The sequence below is a fragment of the Meles meles genome, chromosome 13, assembly GCF_922984935.1.
Source record: "Meles meles chromosome 13, mMelMel3.1 paternal haplotype, whole genome shotgun sequence".
In the NCBI taxonomy this organism is placed as follows: Eukaryota; Metazoa; Chordata; class Mammalia; order Carnivora; family Mustelidae; genus Meles; species Meles meles.
The window spans coordinates 25,021,964-25,043,907 of NC_060078.1; the positions used below are offsets into that span (position 1 = coordinate 25,021,964).

The 21,944-nt window shown below is 39.9% G+C and overlaps 1 protein-coding gene across 2 annotated transcripts in view; it reads left to right on the plus strand.

Annotated features, from left to right (window-relative positions):
- NRBF2 (nuclear receptor binding factor 2) overlaps positions 1-21,625 on the plus strand; it is a 35,425-nt gene extending 13,800 nt beyond the window's left edge. Inside the window, exons 2-4 of one of the 2 annotated variants that reach the window (XM_046027832.1) lie at positions 4,115-4,199; positions 8,570-8,610; positions 20,131-21,625. In XM_046027832.1, the coding sequence (XP_045883788.1) occupies positions 4,115-4,199; positions 8,570-8,610; positions 20,131-20,841 (837 nt within the window). In that variant the 3' untranslated portion in view covers positions 20,842-21,625. The remainder of the gene's footprint in view (positions 1-4,114; positions 4,200-8,569; positions 8,611-20,130) is intronic. The other variant, XM_046027833.1, reaches the window with a different exon arrangement.
- The last annotated feature ends 319 nt before the right edge of the window (positions 21,626-21,944 follow it).

The window sequence follows — 21,944 nt, forward strand, 5'->3', positions numbered from 1 at the left end:
CTTCAGTTAAAAAAAAAAAATCAGTTTAGTCTCTTCCAACTACATTGTGAACTTGATGGCAAGTACCACCAAGGGTTCTGTGGTCTTTTAACTAGTTTAATTTTAAAAATACTCTCATTTTAGAGATGGGAAAACTCAGGCAGAAAATTAGGAAAGTGAATTTCATGTGTCTAGTAATTGGTCAAGCTGAGATTTGAACCTAGGCAGTCACTTTCTGTACAGAGTCTGGGCTTGCTAGGTGTCTAACAAGAACTTAGTAGGATCTGTATTTTTTTTTTTTAATAGGGAATTTGATTGCTGTGGTGTCAAATAACCTAGAGTAGGTGTATGTTTTTATTTATTTATTTAAAGATTTTATTTATTTGACAGAGATTACGAGTAGGCAGAGGCAGGCAGAGGCAGAGAGAGGCAGGGGTGGGTGGGGGGAGAGGGATGGGGGCAGCAGACTTCCTTACTGAGTAGAGAGCGGGGCTCGATCCCAGGACCCTGGGATCATGACCTGAGCGAAAGGCAGAGGCTTTAACCCACTGAGCCACCCAGGCGCCCTTGGTGTATGTTTTTAAATGAGCTGTAAGTCCTGAATTGGCAGAGTGACCAGAGATTAGACTTTACATGAGGAGGTTTTAGTGAATGTAGGAGGGGTAAGAGACCCTGTTTTCACCACTTGAGAACTTTTTGTTTCTTTGGTGTTCAAGAAGCAATTCATTCTGTTACTTTGGAGCTTGAAGTTGAATTAGGAAGCTTCATAAATATAATACAACATAGAAAGTGGTTAATGTCATCAGAGACACAGATCATAGACACATAGTGTCAGAGTGAGGTGACCTAAGAGATCATCTCATCCCTGCTTCTCAGTGTGTCCAGGAGCCACCTGTGCTTCACCTGCACCTGCTCTAGACCAGTGGAATTAGTCTGCGTTTTAACCAGATTCCCAGGTGGTTTGTATTCCATTAAAACTTGAAGCACTAATCTGTTCCATGTCTATCACTTCATAGAGTCTGAAGGATGACGTAATTTAACTAGTTAGTGGTAACGCCTAGACTTGAGCCCAGAGCCCTGGGTTCATGGTAGGGATGGATCTGTACTTAGCCATAGTTAGGAGGTACTTTGAAATTTCAGAGCAGGTTTGTCTCTTATGTATGGCTTCTTGCAAAGCTCAGAAAGGTTAAGGCACCTGCAGATTGACCCCTTTCTTTGTTTTTCATTTACTGCCTAGAGTCTTGTGCCACTTGCTTTAACTATATTATCAGAACACATTACTTAGAGAAATTGTGTTGATTATAACTTATCTTTGTTCATGTAGATTCTTTTCCCAAAAGATCTGTACCACTTCTGGGTACTATAAAATACTCCTGGTTCAGAACATATTTTTTTTTTAATTTTTTATTTATTTCTTATTTTTTATAAACATACAATGTATTTTTATCCCCAGGGGTACAGGTCTGTGAATCGCCAGGTTTACACACTTCACAGCACTTACCATAGCACATACCCTCCCCAATGTCCATAACCCCACTCCCCCGTCCAACCCCCACACCCCCCAGCAACCTTCAGTTTGTTTTGTGAGATTAAGAGTCACTTATGGTTTGTCTCCCTCCCGGTCCCATCTCGTTTCATTTATTCTTCTCCTGTCCCCTAACCCCCCATGTTGCATCTCCACGTCCTCATATCAGGGAGATCATATGATAGTGGAACATATTTTTTTTGCTCAGCTAAAAGTATTTTAATCCCTTAGCCATTTCTTTTACCTGTTATTATTTTCAGGAATAAATTGAGAATTAGGAGGAAAGTTTTATTATTATTTGAGGAATAAAAAATCTCTGAAATAGTTGAAATGAATGATCCTGCTTTTAAAGAGTGTTGCTGGGTCTTCCTTACAAAAATAGAAGGGAAAATGTAAACAGCAAGCATTGCTGAGTGCTGTTTTCTACTTTTGTTTTCACCTCTGTTTTACATTGAGCATGATTTGCAAACATGCCCAGAATATTTCTAATCTCAGTTGCAAAACTGAATTCTCTGAAGTGTTTTTTGAGGCATCTGTGGCACAGTTTTTTTTTTTTAATTTTATTTTTTTAAAAGATTTTATTTATTTATTTATTTGACAGAGAGAGAGAGAGAGAGAGACAGTGAAAGAAGCAACACAAGCAGAGGGAGTGGGAGAGGGAGAAGCAGGCTTGCCCCTGAGCAGGGAGCCCGATGCAGGGCTCAATCACAGGACCCCGGGATCATGACCTGAGCGGAAGGCAGATGCTTAACGACTGAGCCACCCAGGCGCCCCTGTGGCACAGTTTTTGAAAAGCATTCAAGATAAATCACTTTACACCTGACAGAACAGATTTGCTTTTTGTCTTCTTAAAACATTGAGGAAAAGGGGCACCTGACTGGCTCTGTTGGAAGAGCATGTGATTGTTGATTTTGGGGTTGTGAGTTCAAGCTCCACATTGGCTATAGAGATTACTAAAGAAATGAAGTTGAACCAATTTTTTTTTTTTAATTGTGGTTAAGTACACATAGCATACAATTTACTCTCTTTATCATTTTTTAAGTACATAGTAGCAAGTATATTCACTTGTTGTGCAGCAGGTCTCCAGAACTTTTCACCTTGCAAAACTGAAACTACACCTTCAGCAACTGCTCAGTTTTCTCTTCTGCCACCCTCAGCAACCATTTCACTTTGTTTTTATGAGTCTGACCGCATTAGATACTCATATAAATGGGATCATACAGTATTTATCTTTTTGTAACTGCTTATTTTATTATTATTAATAGGATAATATATAGGATATATAATAGGATAATATAATAGGATAATAATAGGATTAATAGGATATATATTATTATTAATAGGATATTATTATAATGTCCTCGTTGTAGCATGTGTCAGAAGTTACTTCCTTTGCAAGGCTGAATACGAATTCCTCTGTGTGTGTGTGTGTGTGTGTGTGTGTGTGTGTGTGTACACACACACGTGCATGGATGCCACGTTTTGTTCCTCCATTGATCTATTGATGCACATTTGGGTTGATTCTACCTTTTGACTGTTCTGGCTAATGCTGCTGTGAATGTGTGTAGGGTGCTTTTCACTTTTTTTCTCAAGAAGCTTTGCTAAATATTTGTGTGTTAATGTGAGGAAAACTACACTAGTTAGAAGAATTGGATTGATCATTTCTGTCTGTCTTCTTGCCTGCTAATGTATAACCTTAGGTAAGATATGTGGCCCTGGGGAGTCTGCTGGGCCTCCTTATATCAGAAAGAGAGTCTTGTAAAGTTGCAGGAATTTTTTTTTTTTAAGATTTTATTTATTTATTCATGAGAGACAGAGAGAGAGGCAGAGGGAGAAGCAGGCCTCCCAGGGAGCAGGGAGCCCAATGTGGGACTCGTCCCAGGACTCTGGAATCATGATCTGAAATGAAGGCAGACACTTAAACAACTGAACCACCCAGGCACCCATTTGTAGGCATTCTTAAAGTGTAGCACAGATTCAAAGATACCAATGTCTACTTACTAATCCATTTTCCTTTATTTCTTTTAGTCATTTGCTTTCGGGAGTTTTGAGTTTATCTTTGTTGTTTTGGTCAGTGGTTCTTGAGAAAGAAATCACTAATATTAAATATTTGTATAGTTAATTCAGCTGTACAGTGTACAAATTTTTATCTTAATAACAGTCACTGTAATGTTGGAAGGGAAGAATGAGTTGATATAAGAGAAGCTTGACTTTTCTATAAGTAATTTCCTGATTAGTTGTTGAATGGTACAAACTAGTGAAAGATCTGCAAGATGATTTTTGTTTTGAAAGGAGGTTGTTAAAAATCAAGTAAATATACATTTTAGATAACAATCTGTGATTGAACTCTTCATTAATCTCTGAAGAGTGGAAAAATGTGAGTCACTGAAGGAATTAAGTGCCTGGTGTGAAACTTAATGGTTTATGGGTAGAGTTGAGAAAAGTTGCCAGTCCTTTCAGCTCAAAGAGCTATCCACTAGATTTCTCACCGATACAGCCGTAGTGGTTTGCTATATGGCAAAAAGGGGTATCATTTATCTTGTCAAAAAATTTTTTTTAAAGCCAAGTCTTTTTATAATTTAGAGGAATTTTGGAATGTTTGTCTTCTAGGCTCATCAACAGAGCAGACGAGCAGATCGTTTATTAGCTGCAGGGAAATACGAAGAGGCTATTTCTTGTCACAAAAAGGCTTCAGGTGAGTATTTTTCTAAAGAAATACTGAGTCTAAAACTGGAGGGCAGTTTCTTTTCTCCAGCGTCTCTCAGCAGTTTATTCAGAACGAAAGTCACAATAGTAATGATGTGTTGTTGCCCTGCATACACAGGGTTGACACTACTGGCCCATGAGAACATTGGTGTGGATTACTTTCCAGTGAGTATGTTGGATTTCCCAGTTCTTCCTAACCTAGTCTTCCTAAACCATGAAGGTTGTGTATGCCATATTATTGGTAAATGACTCTGGACACAGGTTTCTGAATCCAGAGATTCCCTTTTGTTTGTTTATTATTTTGTGAGTAAAGTGATGAATGAAGTTTATTAAGTGAAGATATAGGAAAAACTCTCAAGAGTGAGAGGGGTCCTGACAGGGTTGCCCTGAATCCAAAGATTCCTAAAGGTAAACGTGCTTGCAAGAAGTCTACCTGTTTATCTTAGTTGTTAGGGAAAATGGATTTCAAACAGTTAGCTATTTTGGGTTATGAAAGTAATTAATTTTAACCAATCAGTTATCACTGAATTTCTGTTTTCTAAGATGCTGATGACGCTCTTTCTTTAGCTTCTTTCTGAGTATTTCATCTGTACATGGTATCTGCTGATGATTGCTTTCTTTTCAGTGTGAAATTTAGGATTAATAACTTGTCATCCAACAGTTATTTTATCACAGTCAGTTGCACAGTTCAGCATATGTTGAACTCAGAAAAAGATCTTTGGGGTCTGTTTTGTAAAGACTGGTTTCTCTTGGCTGGTTAACAAACCTAGAAGCTTTGGGGAGGGAGTGTTTTACTCATGCTGCATTTGAAATAGGCCACCTTTCTTAGAGCAAGTCCTGTAGTCTTTCTGGTGGAGGAAGACACTATTTTTTTCCTTCTAGGCTGCTGTGTTGATTAAAGCCATGTTGTTTCTTGGCAGAGTGTACCCCTCCAGTGTTGCCTTAGTGCTGAAATACAGACCACACAGTGGACTCTGCTTTGAATAAGTTCTTTTATGTCAGTGATTTTTGCCTACACACCCATGATTTTCAGAGAAAATTTCAGGCCTTGTTTTTAAAGAATAAGTTTTGCCACTGAAGTGTATCCCTTCAGCAGTAGGGCTGAGTGCATAATACATACCCTGTAAGTCTTTGTGAATAAATTTTTATGGTGAGTTTTATGGAGAGCTTTTATACAAAATTAAACTTGGCAGCTCGTACTCTTTAAATCTTTCATAAACCATATTTTGTTGTGAATCAAATTGTTAAATTTATAGTCACCTCACAGAAAAGACAATGTACTACACTGTTTAAAAAAAAACAGTGTTGTGTGGTATGCCTGGGTGGCCCAGTTGGTTAAGTATTTGTCTTCAGCTCAAGTCATGTGGGATTGAGCTCTGCATTGGGCTCCCTGCTCAGCGGGGAGCCTGCTTCTCCCACAGTTGTGTGTGCTCTCTGTCAAATGAATAAATAAAATATTATTTATTTATTTTAATTTAATTTTATTTTAAGATTTTATTTATTTGACAGAGATCACAAGTAGGCAGAGAGGCAGGCAGAGAGAGAGAGAGGAAGGGAAGCAGGCTCCCCGCTGAGCAGAGAGCCCAATGTGGGGCTCGATCCCAGGACCCTGAGATCATGACCTGAGCCGAAGGCAGAGGCTTTGACCCACTGAGCCACCCAGGTGCCCCAATAAAATACTATTTAAAAATGTTGTGGATGAATGCCACTGACATAATAACTTTGATTAAATAACCCACGGTGGTTGTGGTTACATGTATATAAAAAATAATAGTGGAGGGGGGCCTGGGTGGCTCAGTGGGTTAAAGCCTCTGCCTTCAGCTCAGGTCATGATCCCGGGGTCCTGGGATCGAGCCCCACATCGGGCTCTCTGCTCCGCGGAGAGCCTGCTTCCTCCTCTCTCTCTGCCTGCCTCTCTGCCTAGTTGTGATTTCTCTCTGTCAAATAAATAAAATATTTAAAAAAATATATAATACAGTGGAGTGACCAGCATATATTGTGCATTGAGCAGTAGGAGATTCTGAGTATATAAAAGGTAGGAAGGTCTCCTTCATTCCTAACCTTCATCCCTGTCTTTATCTGAGGAGTTAAGACTGATGTTGGGCTTTACACGCCTCTCTACTTTCTCAGTATCTGTATTCTGCGACATCTCAAGGAGTAGTAGAAAAGATAAAGGCAGCCTTTTGGACCCCATTAGCTCTAATTAGGGAGGTAGAATTTAAGTGTGATTAGTTAATCCCACTGAGCTGATTTGATTTGGAGTTCAGACTTGGTTAAAAATAGCCTCGTGTTTTAGAGTGGAGTTGTGAATGTAGTGCTAGTTTGAAAATTGATGTGGTTAAGGGCGCCTGGGTGGCTCAGTGGGTTAGAATTCTTGGCTTGTAGTCTTACGCAGTCCACTTCCCTAAGTGGGTTTTGTTTTTTTCACAAATAACGAAAAGGGCAAATTTTATTTTATTTATAAATAAATTTATATTTTGTTTTTAAGTGAACTCTACACTGAACATGGGGCTGTAGCTTAAAATCCTGAGATGAAGAGTCAAAAATAGTACTGACTGAGCCAGCCAAGTACACCTTAAAGCCCAAATTTTATTTTACTTTCAAGTTTTTTTCAAAGATTTTATTTATTTGTAAGAGAGAGCGAGCAAGCGAGCACAAGCAGGGGGAGAGCGGGGAGAGGGGGAAGCAGGCCTTCTGCTGAGCAAGGAGCCCAATGCGGGACCTGATCCCAAGACCCTGGGATGCGACCTGAGCTGAAGGCTGACGCTCAACTGACTGAACCACACAGGTGTCCCAAGACCCAGATTTTAAATTGAAGTGTGGGACGTTCTTTAAGTGACAGTATGACTTTTGTTGATCCTTTTGCACTTTGAAAACTCGGTGTCTTTGGGTATCCTCTGCTGTCATATTACGTTTCAAGGTTCTACAGGGGAGGTCCAGTTGGTCTAAGCTTGGTTTTTCGAAACTTCCATTTGTTTATAAAGTGAATTTAAAGCAAACTGTAGTTCGCATAGGGACACAAATGTATGCAGACATAATAGGAAGTTTAGGAAGTTCATCCACACTATATCAGAGTAGTAGATGGAATGTCTCAACAACCTTAAACATGAAGAAAAAAGAAACGGTCTATATGTAGCTATTCAGACTTACTAAGAATAAAAGGCAGAAAAGTTGAGGATAAAAAATGTAAGTATGGCTAGAGCAAAGGCTATAGAACCAACTATTTTCTGTTGGGGAGAGACCATCCAGTTAATTCTGTATCATAAAGACTGGTGGAACCTGGCAGACAACAAAATCATTAAAATATTTGAATTAAGACGACAGAAACATTGCATTGTAATATCTGCAAGAAGGCAAAAAGGAACTTAATGTAGGGATGAGAGATACTGAAAAGTTTATAGTAAGCAAGAAATAAACAAAATGGAGACTGTGTGCGATCTATTATTATAATACTTGTCATATACTCTTCTGTTCCAGATAGTATATAAAAGGCCTTAGGGAGGAATACAGCAAAATATAAAATGTAATTAAAAATAAGCAGATGAGGAATCCACAGAAGGATAAAACAAGGAGTGCCAGGAAGCATAGTTCACAAAATGCACCATGAGTTCTTGCTTATTTGATAGAAGGAGAACTGGGCTTTGAGCTTTCTAGAGGATATCTGAGAGAGGAAAACTAGGGATTTTTATGGTGACTTTTTAAATCCAAGTCAATTAAGTCACCCAGGAACTGATCCTAAGGTCAGAGAGAAGTTGATTGAATTACTGACCATTTATGGTCTTCATAAAAGACATTATAATATCCTCAACAACTTGCTTACAATAAATAAGTCAGCAAGTTCTTATGGCTCTTAACTACCTGATTCATGGTGGGTTGATGGGATAGCTTAGAAGTAATTCAATAAAAGTTCCGTAGGAGGCCAAAATGATAATAATCCAGGTATTCATGTGGGTAAAAAGACACTATTAATCAGTCTTTTGATATTTTTGTGATCAAAATGAGTAATAGGGTTTTGATAGGTTCTTGTTTCATTTTAATCCTTCCTGATTCTATATTTCTGATTAGGCTATCTGTACTTTCTTAATTATGAAGTCTATAAGGATTTTGAAGAACAGATCCCTTCAGGGTGGGTAGAGAGTAACTACAGTTGGTTACCACTGACTTCTTCTTGGAGAAGTTAAGAATCCTGTCTTCAAATCCCTACCTCATTTCTTTTCAGGAACAGGATAACCATTTAGCAGAATTGCTTCTAAAACCAGTTCTTTTTGTCATAGGAGTACTTAAACTCTTCCTTTGACCTGTTGATTATAAGATTATGATACTCATATTAATATGCCTTTTTTTTTTTTTTTAAACCAGCATACCTTTCTGAAGCCATGAAGCTCACACAGTCTGAGCAGGTGAGATAGTTTCTTAATATTTTTGTGGTAAGGGTTAGAAGGATTTTCTTATGGGGACTTGAACTGTATATAAAATAAAATACTGTGCCCCTCTCAGAACACGGTAGTCCAAAATACATACGATGGAAAAGAGAAGAGTACTTCAGAAATTAAAACTCAGTGAACTGCTGTCAGTGTCCCAGACATGGCATGCAGAAACTTCTATTTTCTCTTTGTTACTCCTAGATCTCGGGTCACTAAATGTGTTCCATAGAGACTTCTGGGGCCTTTCCTGAGCATTGACTCATGGAGAGTGAGCAGATCTGGTCAATGGGAAACCATTTGGCCTCCCCTTTGCATGCCAAAAATAATTTAAATCTGAATTTGTCTTTTCCTGAATTCCGAAGCAGTTCTGGTACCTTTAAATTTTGTTTCCCTGATGGCTTTAAATTTCTTCTGTGTTTGGGGATGGCCTACCTAGATTTTGAAAATACCTTTATCCAAAGATGATTTTCTGATTATAAAAGTGACAGGGTACCTAGGAGATACTCAGTAGTGTTTGTCTAATTGAATTAAAGAGATCCTTTCTGTAAGAGGATATCAGTGGGCAGGGAAAAAATACCACTTTCTCAGAGTGAACCAAGAGAACCTAAAGTTACGTTCTATTCTATGCTCTTCCCCTTGAATGTATAGAACTGCTCATGTTAGCCATGTAATATAAACGTACACTGAACCTCCTTAACCCCATTAATAAAAAGGGATTTTAGCTGGGGCGCCTGGGTGGCTCAGTCAGTTACGTGTCTGACTTTTTTTTTTTTTTAAGATTTTATTTATTTGTCAGAGCACAAGCAAGGGGAGCAGCAGGCAGAGGAAGAAGCAGTTTCCCTTCTGAGCAAGAAGGCTGACCTGGGACTCGATCCCAGGACCTCAGGATCATGACCTGAGCCAGAGGCAGACACTTAACCTACTAAGCCACCCAGGTGTCCCTAAAGGTCTGACTCTTGATTTCAGCTCAAGTCATGCTCTCAGGGTCCTGGGATTGAGCCCCACTCTGGGCTCCGCACTCAGCCTGAAATCTGCGCAGAGATGCTCTCTCTCCTTCTTCTCCTTCTCCCTTGCTCTCTAAATCTCTCTCTCTCTAATAATTAAAATAAATCTCTGAAAAGATCTTAACTAGTTGTAGAATGAATGTTTAAAGAGGAAAGTTTTCTACTTTTCAGCTAAGTACAAATGACATTTCAAAAAAAGTACTTAACATGTTGATTTGGAAAGGACTTCTGACTTTCTGAGTGAATGGGGTTTTGTTTATGAATTAAAACGAAATAGCTTATCTAAGGTAGAAAGGCCCAATTATTTTGTTTTTACTTTTTTGTTTAAAAAATTTTAAAACCTAGCAGAATAGAATTCTAATTGAATCACATTATCATTATTTTTTAGACCATTGTTTTTCTCACTTAGAACTTTTTAAAAGCACCCAGTAAATATTGTTAACAGAATACCAGATAGTATTTTAAACAAAATATTAAAGCTTTTTGGTGTATACTCTACTATGAATATGTTACCTTTACAAGTAGAAAATTGTTAAATTTTCTACAAATACTCATTGACAAAAAACACAGTATAGAAAATGTGGAAAATACATATTATGGAGTCTTTTTTTTTTTTTTTAAAGATTTTTTTAAATTTATTTATTTGACAGAGAGAGACCACAAGTAGACAGAGAGGCAGGCAGAGAGAGAGAGGGAAGCAGGCTCACCGCCGAGCAGAGAGCCCGATGCGGGACTCGATCCCAGGACCTTGACATCATGACCTGAGCCGAAGGCAGCGGCTTAACCCACTGAGCCACCCAGACGCCCCCATATTGTTGAGTCTTAAACAACTTTAGGCTTAGCTGTGCCAGCTTCCTAAATAGTAGAAAATCTGCCTGTAGCTTTTGCCAAACTTAATTACTAATAGTCTGCTATTGACTAGAAACCTTAACGATAACATAAACAGTTGTTTGCACATATTGTGTATGTTGTATAATTATATACTGTATCCTTATTACAAACATATGCTAGAAAAAAAATACTAAAATCACAAGGAAGAGAAAATAAGTTGAGTACTGTCTTGTATTTGTTGACATAGTAAGTTTCTGTTGTCTACAAGATCAATTGTCGTTCCTGCCAACATCAGGACTGTAGGTGTTATATGTGTTACTGACACGAGACATCAAAAATGAAAATGTGAAAAAAACTCATTTATTTACACGTATAACAATTCTTGCACTGATAACTAAGAAGCGGCAATATGATTGCTTTATGGTAGACTAGCCTGAATACTAATGTATGAATCATTCACTATAGAATGCTTATGGTGTTTAGTATTACAGTGGTATTGGAAACATTGTTACATTTTAACCTGTGATGGTAGGCTAACATGCGGTTTCTCCCATTTATGGGAGAGGTGTACTGAATGGTAATGTAACTCTTTTAAAGCAAAGGCATAAAATGGTAAGAAAACATTATGCCCATGTAAAGACTGCTTCCACACAAGTCTTGCATTTGGTGTCAGACACAATGAGTGCTTCAGCGATGAGGACAGAAACTGTTCATACAGTTCTTCCTGCATAGTTACTAGATTTTCACATGAAGCTGCTCACACAAAGGTTAATTCGTTAACTGTATGGCATGGTGATGAGTTACTACTCTTCATTAAGTGGAAGGAGAGCATAAGGTTTTTGCATTACCATCAAAAGTTTTTGTTTTTGTTTTTTTTTAAGATTTTGTTTATTTATTTGACAGAGAGTCAGCGAGAGAGGGAACACAAGCAGGGAGAGTAGGAGACGGAGAAGCAGTCTCTCTGGTGACCAGGGAGCCCGATGTAGGGCTCCATCCCAGGATCCTGGGATCATGACCTGAGCCAAAGGCAGACACTTAACTGACTGAGCCAGCTGGGCACCCTGGTTTGGTTTTGTTTTGTTTTTTATTTTTTTAAAAAAGATTTATTTATTTATTTGACAGAGATCACAAGTAAGCAGAGAGGCAGGCAGAGAGAGAGGAAGGGAAGCAGGCTCCTTACTAAGCAGAGAGCCTGATGCAGGGCTCAATCCCAGGACCCTAAGATCATGACCTGAGCCGAAGGTAGAGGCTTTAAAAACCCACTGAGACATCCAGGTGCCCCTTGTTCTGTTGTTGTTGTTGTTGTTGTTTTTTAAGATTTTATTTATTTATTTGACAGAGAGAGATCACAAGTAGACAGAGAGGCAGGCAGAGAGAGAGAGAGGGAAGCAGGCTTCCTGCTGAGCAGAGAGCCCGATGTGGGACTTGATCCCAGGACCCTGAGATCATGACCCGAGCCGAAGGCAGCGGCTTAACCCACCGAGCCACCCAGGCGCCCCTTGTTTTGTTTTTTTAATAGGTACTTATTTGTTCACAAATGAGGTTGGCTGAGCTCAGCTGACCAGTTGTGGGTTGGGGGTAGTGGGCAGCTCTCGTGTAGTCAGAAGGTGGCAGCTGATGATATCTCCGAGGTGGCTTCTTTCCGGTGGCTGGGCTGGGGAGACTGACAGGGCCTGAGACAGGCAGAGCTCCTCAGGTAGCACAGCATTGATGTCCTTCTCTACCTCCCCCTCCTCTTCTCTCTGGTCTCTGTAATCTGGCCACGTGGCAGTTGAAGTTTCCCAGCATGATCCCTCCTGCTCTGTTCCTTGAATTGACCACAAAGGCCCACCCAGGTTTGAGGGGAGGGGTATCAGACTCTGTCTCTTGACTTTTTTTTTTAGATTTTATTTATTTATTTGACAGAGAAAGAAAGCACAAGTGAGGAGAAGCAGTGTCCCCCCTGAGCAGGGAGCCCAGTGCGGGGCGGGGTGGATCCCAGGACCCCTAGCACTCCCAGATCATGACTCCAGCTGAAGGCAGACTGCCAACGACTGAGCCACGCATGGGTCCCCTCTTTACATGTTTTAAAACCACCACACTGGGTCTGTACTGCCCTGGTTGGTCCATACCTCAGCTTTGCCTTTTCGCTATGTGACCTTGAGCGTGTTCCTGAGAGTGTCTTCAGCTGTCATTTATTTGTTTGTTTGTTTATAAGTTTGGTTGATAATACAGTGTTACATTAGTTTCGGGTGCACAACATAGTGATTTGACAGTTCTGTGTATTCAGTGCTGACCATAAGTATAGTCCTAGTCTCTCACCATACAGTGTTACTCTAGTATTAATATTGATTGGATTCCCTGTGCTGTACTTTCCATCTCCGTGACTTATTTTATTTTTTTATTTATTTTTTTATAAACATATAGTGTATTTTTATCCCCAGGGGTCCGTGACTTATTTTATAACTGGAAGTTTGTACCTCTTAATCCCCTTCACCTGTTTTGTCCTATCAACCCATCCCCCTCTCCTGTGGCCACCACCATTTCTCTGTATTTAAGTCTGTTTCTGTTCATTTACTTTTTAGATTCCACCTACAAGTAAAATCATGTAGTATTTGTCTTATCTGTCTTAATTTATTTAATGTGAGACCCTCTAGGCCCATCTGTGTTGTCATAGGTGGTAAGATCACATTCTTTTTAATGGCTGTGTAATAGTCTGTTATTTATATACACCACATCTTTTTTAACCCATTCATCTATCCATAGACACTTAGGTTGTTTCCATATCAGGGCTATTGTAAATAATGCTGCAGTGAACGTAGGGGTGTGTAGATCTTTTCCAATTAGTAAACGTTTTTGTTTTCTTTGGGTTAATACCTGGTAGTGGAGTTACTAGATTGTGTGGTGGTTCAATTTTTTAATTTTTAAGGAACTGCCTTCCTGGCTTCCATAGTGGCTCCACCAGCCACGCAGGAGGGTTCCTTTTTCTCTACATCCTTGCCAGTACTGGCTGTGTCTTGTGTTGTTGATTTTAGCTATTCTGACAGGTGTGAGGTGATACCTTATTGTGGTTTTCATTTGCATTTCCCTGATGGGTAGTGATTTTGAGCTTTTTTCCATGGGTCTATTGGCTATGTGGATGTCTTTTTTGGAGAAATGCCCATTCATGTCTTCTGCCGATTTTTTTTTAATTTTTTTTTTTAAAGATTTTTTATTTTATTTGACAGATAGAGATTACAAGTAGGCAGAGAGGCAGGCAGAGAGAGAGAAGGAAGCAGGCTCCCAGCTAAGCAGAGAGCCCGATGCGGGGCTCGATCCCAGGACCCTGGGATCATGACCTGAGCTGAAGGCAGAGGCTTTAACCCGCTGAGGCATCCAGGAGCCCCTTCTGCCGATTTTTTAATTGGATTGTTTGTTTCATAGAGTTCTGTGAATGCTTTATATATTTGGATATTAACCCCTTATTGGATTCATCATTTGTGAATACCTTCTCCCACATTGTAGGGTGTTGCCTTTTCATTTTGTTGATAGTTTTTGTTGTGCAAAAGTTTTAATATTTTGATATAGTCCCATTTACTTTTGTTTTTGTCGTACTTGCTTGAAGAGACAGATCCAAAAAATAATCCCTGAGAACAGTGTTAAAGAGCTTACTGCTTAGGTTTTCTCCCAGGAATTTTGTGGTTTCAGGTCTCACATTTACGTCTTTAATTCATTTTGAGTTTATTTTTGTGGGTGGTATAAGAAAGTAGTCTAATTTCATGCTTTTGCTTGTAGTGGACCAGTTTTATTAAAGAGACTGTCTTTTCCCCATTGTATATTCCTGCCTCCTTTGTCATAGATTTACTATATGTGCATTTATTTTTGTGATCTCTGTTCTGTTTGGTTTATGTGTCTGTTTTTGTGCCATACCGTTTTGATTACATCGCTTTGCAGTGTAGCTGAATCTGGGAGTATAGTACCTCCAGCTGTGTTCCCTTTTTTTTATTTATTTAAGATTTTCTTTATCTTGAGAAAGAAAAAGAGGGAGAGAGCATGAGGTGGGGGAAGGGGCAGAAAGAGAGGGAGAGAGAGACTCCCTGCTGAGCTGGAAACCCACCCCCCGCCCAAACTCAGGGAGATTATGAACTGAGCCTAAGGCAGACGCTTAACCACCTGAGCCATCCAGGCACCCTGGTTATAAATTTATTTTTAGGTTTTTAAATTTATGATATACTGTAGATGTGACTATTCTCTTAATTTCTGCTACTTTGATATTAGTGTATAGAAACGTGATGGATTACTATATATTTTCTGTAGGCAACCTTACTGAAATCATTTATTCTGATACTTTTCTGGTGGCTTTTTATGGGTTTCCTGTGTATAGTATTGTGTCATATGCAAATAGTGATGATTTTACCAGTTTGGATACCTTTTATTTCTTTCTCTTAACTGCTGGGGCTAGGACTTTGGTATTAAATTGAGTAAGTGGCAAGAGTTGATACCCTTATCTTGTTCCTGATCTTGGAGGGAAAACTTTCAGCTTCTAACCATTGAGTATGATGTTAGCTGTGGGTTTTTCATATTGGGTTGAGTTATATTCCCTCTAAACTCATTTTGTTGAGACCTTCTTTATGCATAGAAGTTGAAATTTGTCAAATGCTTTTTCTGAATCTCTTGAGATGATTGTATGATTTTTTTTATCTTTCATTTTGTTAACGTGGTATATCTGGTTGATACATCTGCAGACATTGACCATCCTTGGATCCCTGAAATAAATCCCACTAGATGGTAGTGTGGTGGATGATCCTTTTAATGTGGTGTTGATTTGGTTTGCTGATAATTCGTTGAGGATTTTTTTTTTTTTTAAGATTTTATTTATTTATTTGACAGACAGAGATCACAAGTAGGCAGAGAGGCAGGCAGAGAGAGAGGGAGGGAAGCAGGCTCCCTGCAGAGCAGGGAAGACGAAGGCAGAGGCTTAACCCACTGAGCCACCCAGGCATCCCTCGTTGAGGATTTTTATATCTGTGTTCATCAGGAATATCAGCCTGTAATTTTCTTATTTTTCTTTGTCTGATTTAGGTATTAGGATAATGCTGGCCTCATAGAATTTGGAAGCTTTTCTAGCTCTTCCACTTTTTGTAATAGGTTAAGAAGGATAGATATTAACGCTTCTTAAAATGTTTGGTAGAATTCACCTCTGAAGTCATCTGGTCTTGGACTTGGGAATTTTTGATTACAGATTCTGTTCAGGTACTAGTAACCAGTTTGTTTAAATTTTTCGATTTCTTCCTGCTTTAGTTTTGGGAGGTTATGTTTCTAGGAATTTATCTGTTTCTTCTAGGTTGTCCAGTATGTTGACATGTAATTTTTTGTAGTAGTCTCCTAAAATTCTTTGTATTTCTGTGGTATTAGTTGTAACTTCTCTTTTCATTTCTGATTTTATATGTTAGTATCTTCTTTTTTTCCTTGACGAGTGTTGCTGAAGGTTTATCAGTTTTGTTATCTTTTCAGAAAACCAGCTTTTCGTTTATCTTTTCTGTTTTTTAAAATGTTTGACTTATATTCACTCTGATCTTTATTATCTCCTTCCATTTACTTTGGACTTTGTTCTTCCTTTTCTAGTGAAAAGGAAGGTGAAATTTTAGGTGAAATTTTTCTTGTTTTCGAGGTTGTCAGTATCACTGTTAACTTCCCTTTTGCTTTTGCTGTCTCTCACCATCTTTGAACTGTTGTGTTTCATTGCTTCATGCCTTCTTCTGGAGTCCTCTTTGATTTTTCTTTATATTGACCTTGCTTCGTAGCATGTTTTAGCCTCCACGTGTTTGTGTTTTTTCCAGTTTTCCTCTTGTAGTTGATTTCTAGTTACATGCTCTGGTGGTGAGAAAAGATGCTTGAAATGATTTCAGTCTTTGAGTTTATTGTGGCCTGACATGTTAGCCACCCAGGTGTCCCCTATTATATACCTTGTTGTTTCTGAGTCCCTTAACTAATTATAGTAGATTATGTCAACTTAGGTCTTCATACTAGCTTCGTCAGTGGTTGATCCACTAGGAAGTGTTTTCCCTTGGTGGCAGATTTTTTTTTTTCCTTTTATATATTTTCTTAATTTCTAGTTTTGGTCTTTCCTTTTCCATTTAAAGAATTTCCCTTAATGCTTCTTGTAAAGCTGGTTTAGTGGTGACGAGCTTCTTTAGCTTTTGTCTGTCTGGGACACTCTTCTATCTCTCCTTCAATTCTGAATGATAGCCTTGCTGGATAGTTGTTTTTTCCCTTTCAGCACTTTGAATATATCGTGCTTTGTTTTTTTTTTTTTTTTTTTTTTTTTTTTTTTTTTTTTTTTTTTTAAAGATTTTATTTATTTATTTGACAGAGAGAGATCACAAGTAGGCAGAGAGGCAAGCAGAGAGAGTGAGAGGGAAGCAGGCTCCCTGCCGAGCAGAGAGGCCGATGCGGGACTCGATCCCAGGACCCTGAGATCATGACCTGAGCCGAAGGCAGTGGCCCAAACCACTGAGCCACGTGCTGCTCATGGCCTGCAGATCTTTTGCTTAGAATCCAGCTGATTCTGGAAATGTGCAAATTGTAGATTTAAAACAGAACAAATATCCCATACTTCTCAATAACTGAACACTTTCACTCTTTGGCAGAGGATTTGCTATAACTGGATTGGATCGTCTTTGTAACAACATCGAATTTTTAGAGTTCAGGATTCAATAACTGAGAACATTTACTTTTCTTTGGCAGAGGATTCCCCTCCTGTAATGTTACCACCAGAGGCCTAGCCTGCCCCCCTTTTGTAACTGGCATCTTGCTCTGATGTCGATGGAGTTGCATTAAACCTGTATTAGCGACTTTGGGAAGAATTGACACTTTTTGTATTCCAAGTCTTCTTATCCAGGAGTGGGGCAGGTGACATCTGCCCTGGGCTTACCTTCCTGTGGTGGCTCCAAGGAGGGCTGGCCTTGGAAGGTCACTGGCATCCTGCTGAGGATGCATCCTGACTGTTCCCTTACTTGCTTTGGGAGGAGTTCCCTCTTCTCCCCTCCCCATCTGTGACCTTGGCAGGGGGTCACCAGGAGCCCTGAACCCAGGGAATTTGCAGGAAGGCTTTCACAGACAGGAGCACCAGCCAAAAGCATTTATCTTAAAAGGCCAGAGCCTTTCTGGCATTTAGGAGGAGATCTTGGAATTTAGGGCCTTAGTTGGTCCTAAACGGAGTACTAGGAAAATAAAACGTGTTCTCCATTTCCTTCCAGATACCATAATTGATTTTATTTGTTAGGATTCTAGTATTGTTACTGTAAATCAGGGCTGTGGTGTTAGAAGACCTGATAAAGTCTTAGAGGAAAAAGAGATGACCACATTTTTGCATTGTCTTCTTCATGGTGGTGGTCAGAAAAACACAATTCCAGACAGGAGTTTTTGCACTTCCCTAAAATTTGTACCATGTGATTTGTGGTCAACTCTGTTAGGGTTTTTTGGTCTACCTCTTGTTTAATGACAGCTTGTCCAGTCTGTGCTTCTACTCTGGAAACCTGAGAATGAAACATGTGGAAATTAACTTGTCCATGATCACTCTGTTCCAGCTGTGTCCTGCACCTCGCTCGGTCACCAAAGAAAAGTAGACGTGTTCAGTTACTAAGTAGTACGGGATGCTCGTTCTGTTTTATTCTAATATTTGCACATTTCACATCAGAACTCGTTTACATTGTGTTTTCATTTCTGAAATTGCCAAACTGTTTCCGTGTTGCTCCGCCTAGTTGCAGCAGCGGCTCCTGTGGTGGTGGATAGCAGGTTCACACTGCTGTAGAACGTGATCACTTTGATGGTGACAGTAAAATTGATTTCTGTAATTAATAACATCCCAGCATGTTATTTTGTAATTGAGGTTATACAGTTTTCATCTAAACCAGAGTGCAGACATCTATGCAGAAATGATATAAAGTAAAACCACTCTAAAAGTTAGATGTTGTTACAAAGACGAGGAAAGAGATTTATCAAAAAAATCCCCACAGAAACCTAGCTGGTAACTTACGGGGATTCTCTTACATGTAACTAGTTGTTTTTCTCTTGCTGTTTTTAAGATTCGCTTTAATTTTTTTAAAATTTAATTTTATAATTTTTCGGGGGGGGCGGGGCATAAGCAGGGGGAACGGCAGCCAAAGAGGTGAGTTCCTGTTTCAGCAGGGAGCCCAATGCGGGACTCTATCCCAGGACCCTGGGATCATGACCTGAGCGGAAGGCAGACGCTTAACTGACTGAGCCACCCAGGCGCCCCAAGATTAACTTGAATTTTTGACAATTTAATTATAAGATGTCTTGGTATGGATCTCTTTGGGTTAATTTTGTTTGGGGCTTTTTTTGATTCCTGGACCTGATGGCTGTTTTCATCCCCATGTTAAGGAAATTCTCAGCTCTTTCTTTTTCATCTTGTTTTAAAATAAAAACTATTTTTAAAACACTCTATTGCTTTTTTTTTTTTTTTTAATTTCAGGGGTAGAATTTAGTGATTCGTCAGGTGCCTATAACACCCAGTGTTACGATGAGATCACACGTGCCCTCCTTAATGCCTATCACCCAGTTACCCCAACCCCCCCACCCCCTTATGCCCCCCAGTTTGTTTCCTAGAGTTTGGTGCCTCTAATGGTTTGTCTCCCTGTTTTCATTTTGTTTTTCCTTCCCTTCCCCTGTGTTCATGTGTTCTTTTTCTTTAAATTCCACATATGAATGAAATCATATGGTATTTGTCTTTCTCTGACTTACTTCACTTAGCATAAAACCCTCTAGTTCATCCACATCATTGCAGATGGCAAGATGTCATTCTTTTGATGGCTGCATAGTATTCCATTGTGTAGAACTATTTCCCATCATCTTTATCCATATGTCAGTGGATGTCTGGGCTCTTTCCATAGTTTGGCTCTTGTAGACATTGTTGTTATTCTTCATATAAGTTTTCTTACTATGCTTTGTTGTTCCAGAGATCTCTTAAGTAACTGTCCTCATCCAAAACGAGTTTTTCTTTTGATTTTGATTTTGGGTGATTTTTGCCCTTTCAGATTGCAGCTCTGTTCTTCTGTGTCATCTAATCTGTTTATTCCCAATAGTGTATTTTGTATTTATTGTATTCTTCTGCTCTGCCTGGCACTTTGTTGTATTATGGAGGTATTCTCTGTCTCTTTGTTGATGATTTACATTGATGCATTCTTCTCCCAAGTTCAGTGAGCATCTTTATGACCATTACTTTCCACTGTTTATGGGGTAGATTGCTTATCTTTGTTTCATTTAATTGTTTTTCTGAGGATCTGTCTTGTTCTCTCCTTTAGAATGTGTTCCGTCTCCTTATTTTGACTGTCTTTCTATCTGTTAGGGAGTTCACCTTCGTCTCCTGGTCTTGATGGAGTGGCCTTATGTAGATGTCCTGTGGGGCTCAGAAGTGCAGTCCTCCCTAATTCCCCTTGTGGCCTGCATGGATCCTCTCTTTGTGTAGGGGGGCCATGACTGCTGTGGGTGGGAGTGGCCTCTGGCCCAGCTGAGATCTAGTACTTTTGAAAAAATTTGAGGTTCTGTTGAATTGCAAATATAGTATGGAAATTTTAATTGTTAGTCATTCGGAAAGGAGGATAGGATCTTGGAATGATATTCATTGGATATTACTAAAGAGACTTAAATGTTAAATGATACCTTTCCTTCTGTGCAATAGGCTCATCTGTCACTGGAATTGCAAAGGGATAGCCACATGAAGCAGCTCCTCCTCATCCAGGAGAGGTGGAAAAGGGCGAAGCGGGAGGAAAGATTGAAAGCCCAGCAGAGCACAGACAGGGAGGCGGCCACCCCGCTGCAGGCATCTCACAGGCCCTCTTCTGAGGATGCCGAGGGCCAGAGCCCCCTTCTCTCTGAGAAATACAGCCCTGCCACCGAGAAGCATCTGCCTGAAATTCAGGGGGTCTTTGACAGGGATCCAGACACACTACTGTTTTTGCTTCAGCAGAAGAGTGAGCCGGCTGAGCCGCACATCGGAAGCAAAGCCCCCAAAGATGATAAGACAATTATAGAGGAGCAGGCGACCAAGATCGCTGATTTGAAGCGGCACGTGGAATTCCTTGTGGCGGAGAATGAAAGATTAAGGAAAGAAAACAAACAGCTGAAGGCCGAAAAGGCCAGACTTCTCAAAGGCCCAGTAGAGAAGGAGCTGGATGTTGATGCTGATTTTGTAGAAAAGTCGGAGCTGTGGAGCCTGCCGCCACATTCCGAGACTGCTGCGGCCTCTTCGAGCTGGCAGAAGTTTGCCGCGAACACAGGGAAGGCCAAGGATATCCCCATACCCAACCTTCCACCCTTGGATTTTCCATCTCCAGAACTTCCCCTTATGGAGCTCTCGGAGGATATTCTGAAAGGATTTATGAATAATTGAAATGGAAGGCCATAAAAGAGCTGAGAAGACAAGACAAATAATAGAGTAATACAGTTCATCCAGAGGAAAAAAAAAAGGGAAAACCACACAGAGATGCGCCATGGGGGGAGAGGCAGCGCGGGGGCCTGGAAACGCTCACTGTGAAATGCGTCACGTGTCTGATGGGACACTCGCGCCGAGGATTCCAGACGGGGCAGACGCTAGACTCTCGGAGGCGCACTTTCTCCTGATACAAACCAAATGGCTACCTGGAATAATTTTTCGAGCAGCAGTTATTTTTCTTATCTTCAGGGTTAAAATGTATAAAAGTATGTTATGTATAATTAATCTGTAATGACATAAATGATAATGCAAAACCTAAATAATATGGCGGCCTGTGGGCCACCTTGTATTTGAAACATGCTTTCTATCATGCATTGACTGTATGCATTTTGTTCTGCACATTTCGTTTGTTGAATCAGGTGTGTAAGACACGCCTTTCTAGATGAAACTCTGTGTGCCACACTTTGCACTACTCATGACATAATGAGAACCTCAAGACTATCAGGAGAAATTTAAATTTCCATTTTATGAAGAAAGGAACCAAATTGTTAGTTATGCTTTTTTTTTTAAATTACCAGTTTACATAATTAATCAGGGTGCATTTTAAGTTCTAACTTTTTGTTCATTGTTTAAATGTATCATTTGAAAGTACTAAGGAAGTATCGTTTACTGATGCATGAGTGGAAGTGATGGTAGTTGGCAGTGTTTGATTGTAAGAAGTCAATAAAGTAATTGTGTTTTATACCTTTGTTGGATGTGGTCGTAGTTGACAAGTTTTGTGTGGCTCCTCTGTTGTCGGTTCTGAATACTCACGTGAAGAGACTCGGCCAAACGATTTCTCGGTTAAAGACGTGCTTCATGATTTGTTGTCCGTTTCTCTCACGGGGTGGTGAAAGAGAGTAAGGGAGTTGCTGAGGTTTAAATGTGCCCCTCTTCTTGCCCAGCCGCACGACAGTGCTCAGGCCACAGGCAGCTGTCCCCGGGTCCTCCTGGGCCCCGCTTGGAGCCTGCACGTGTGTACGTGCGCCCTTCCTCTGCCACGTCCACCGGTGTTCCAGGAG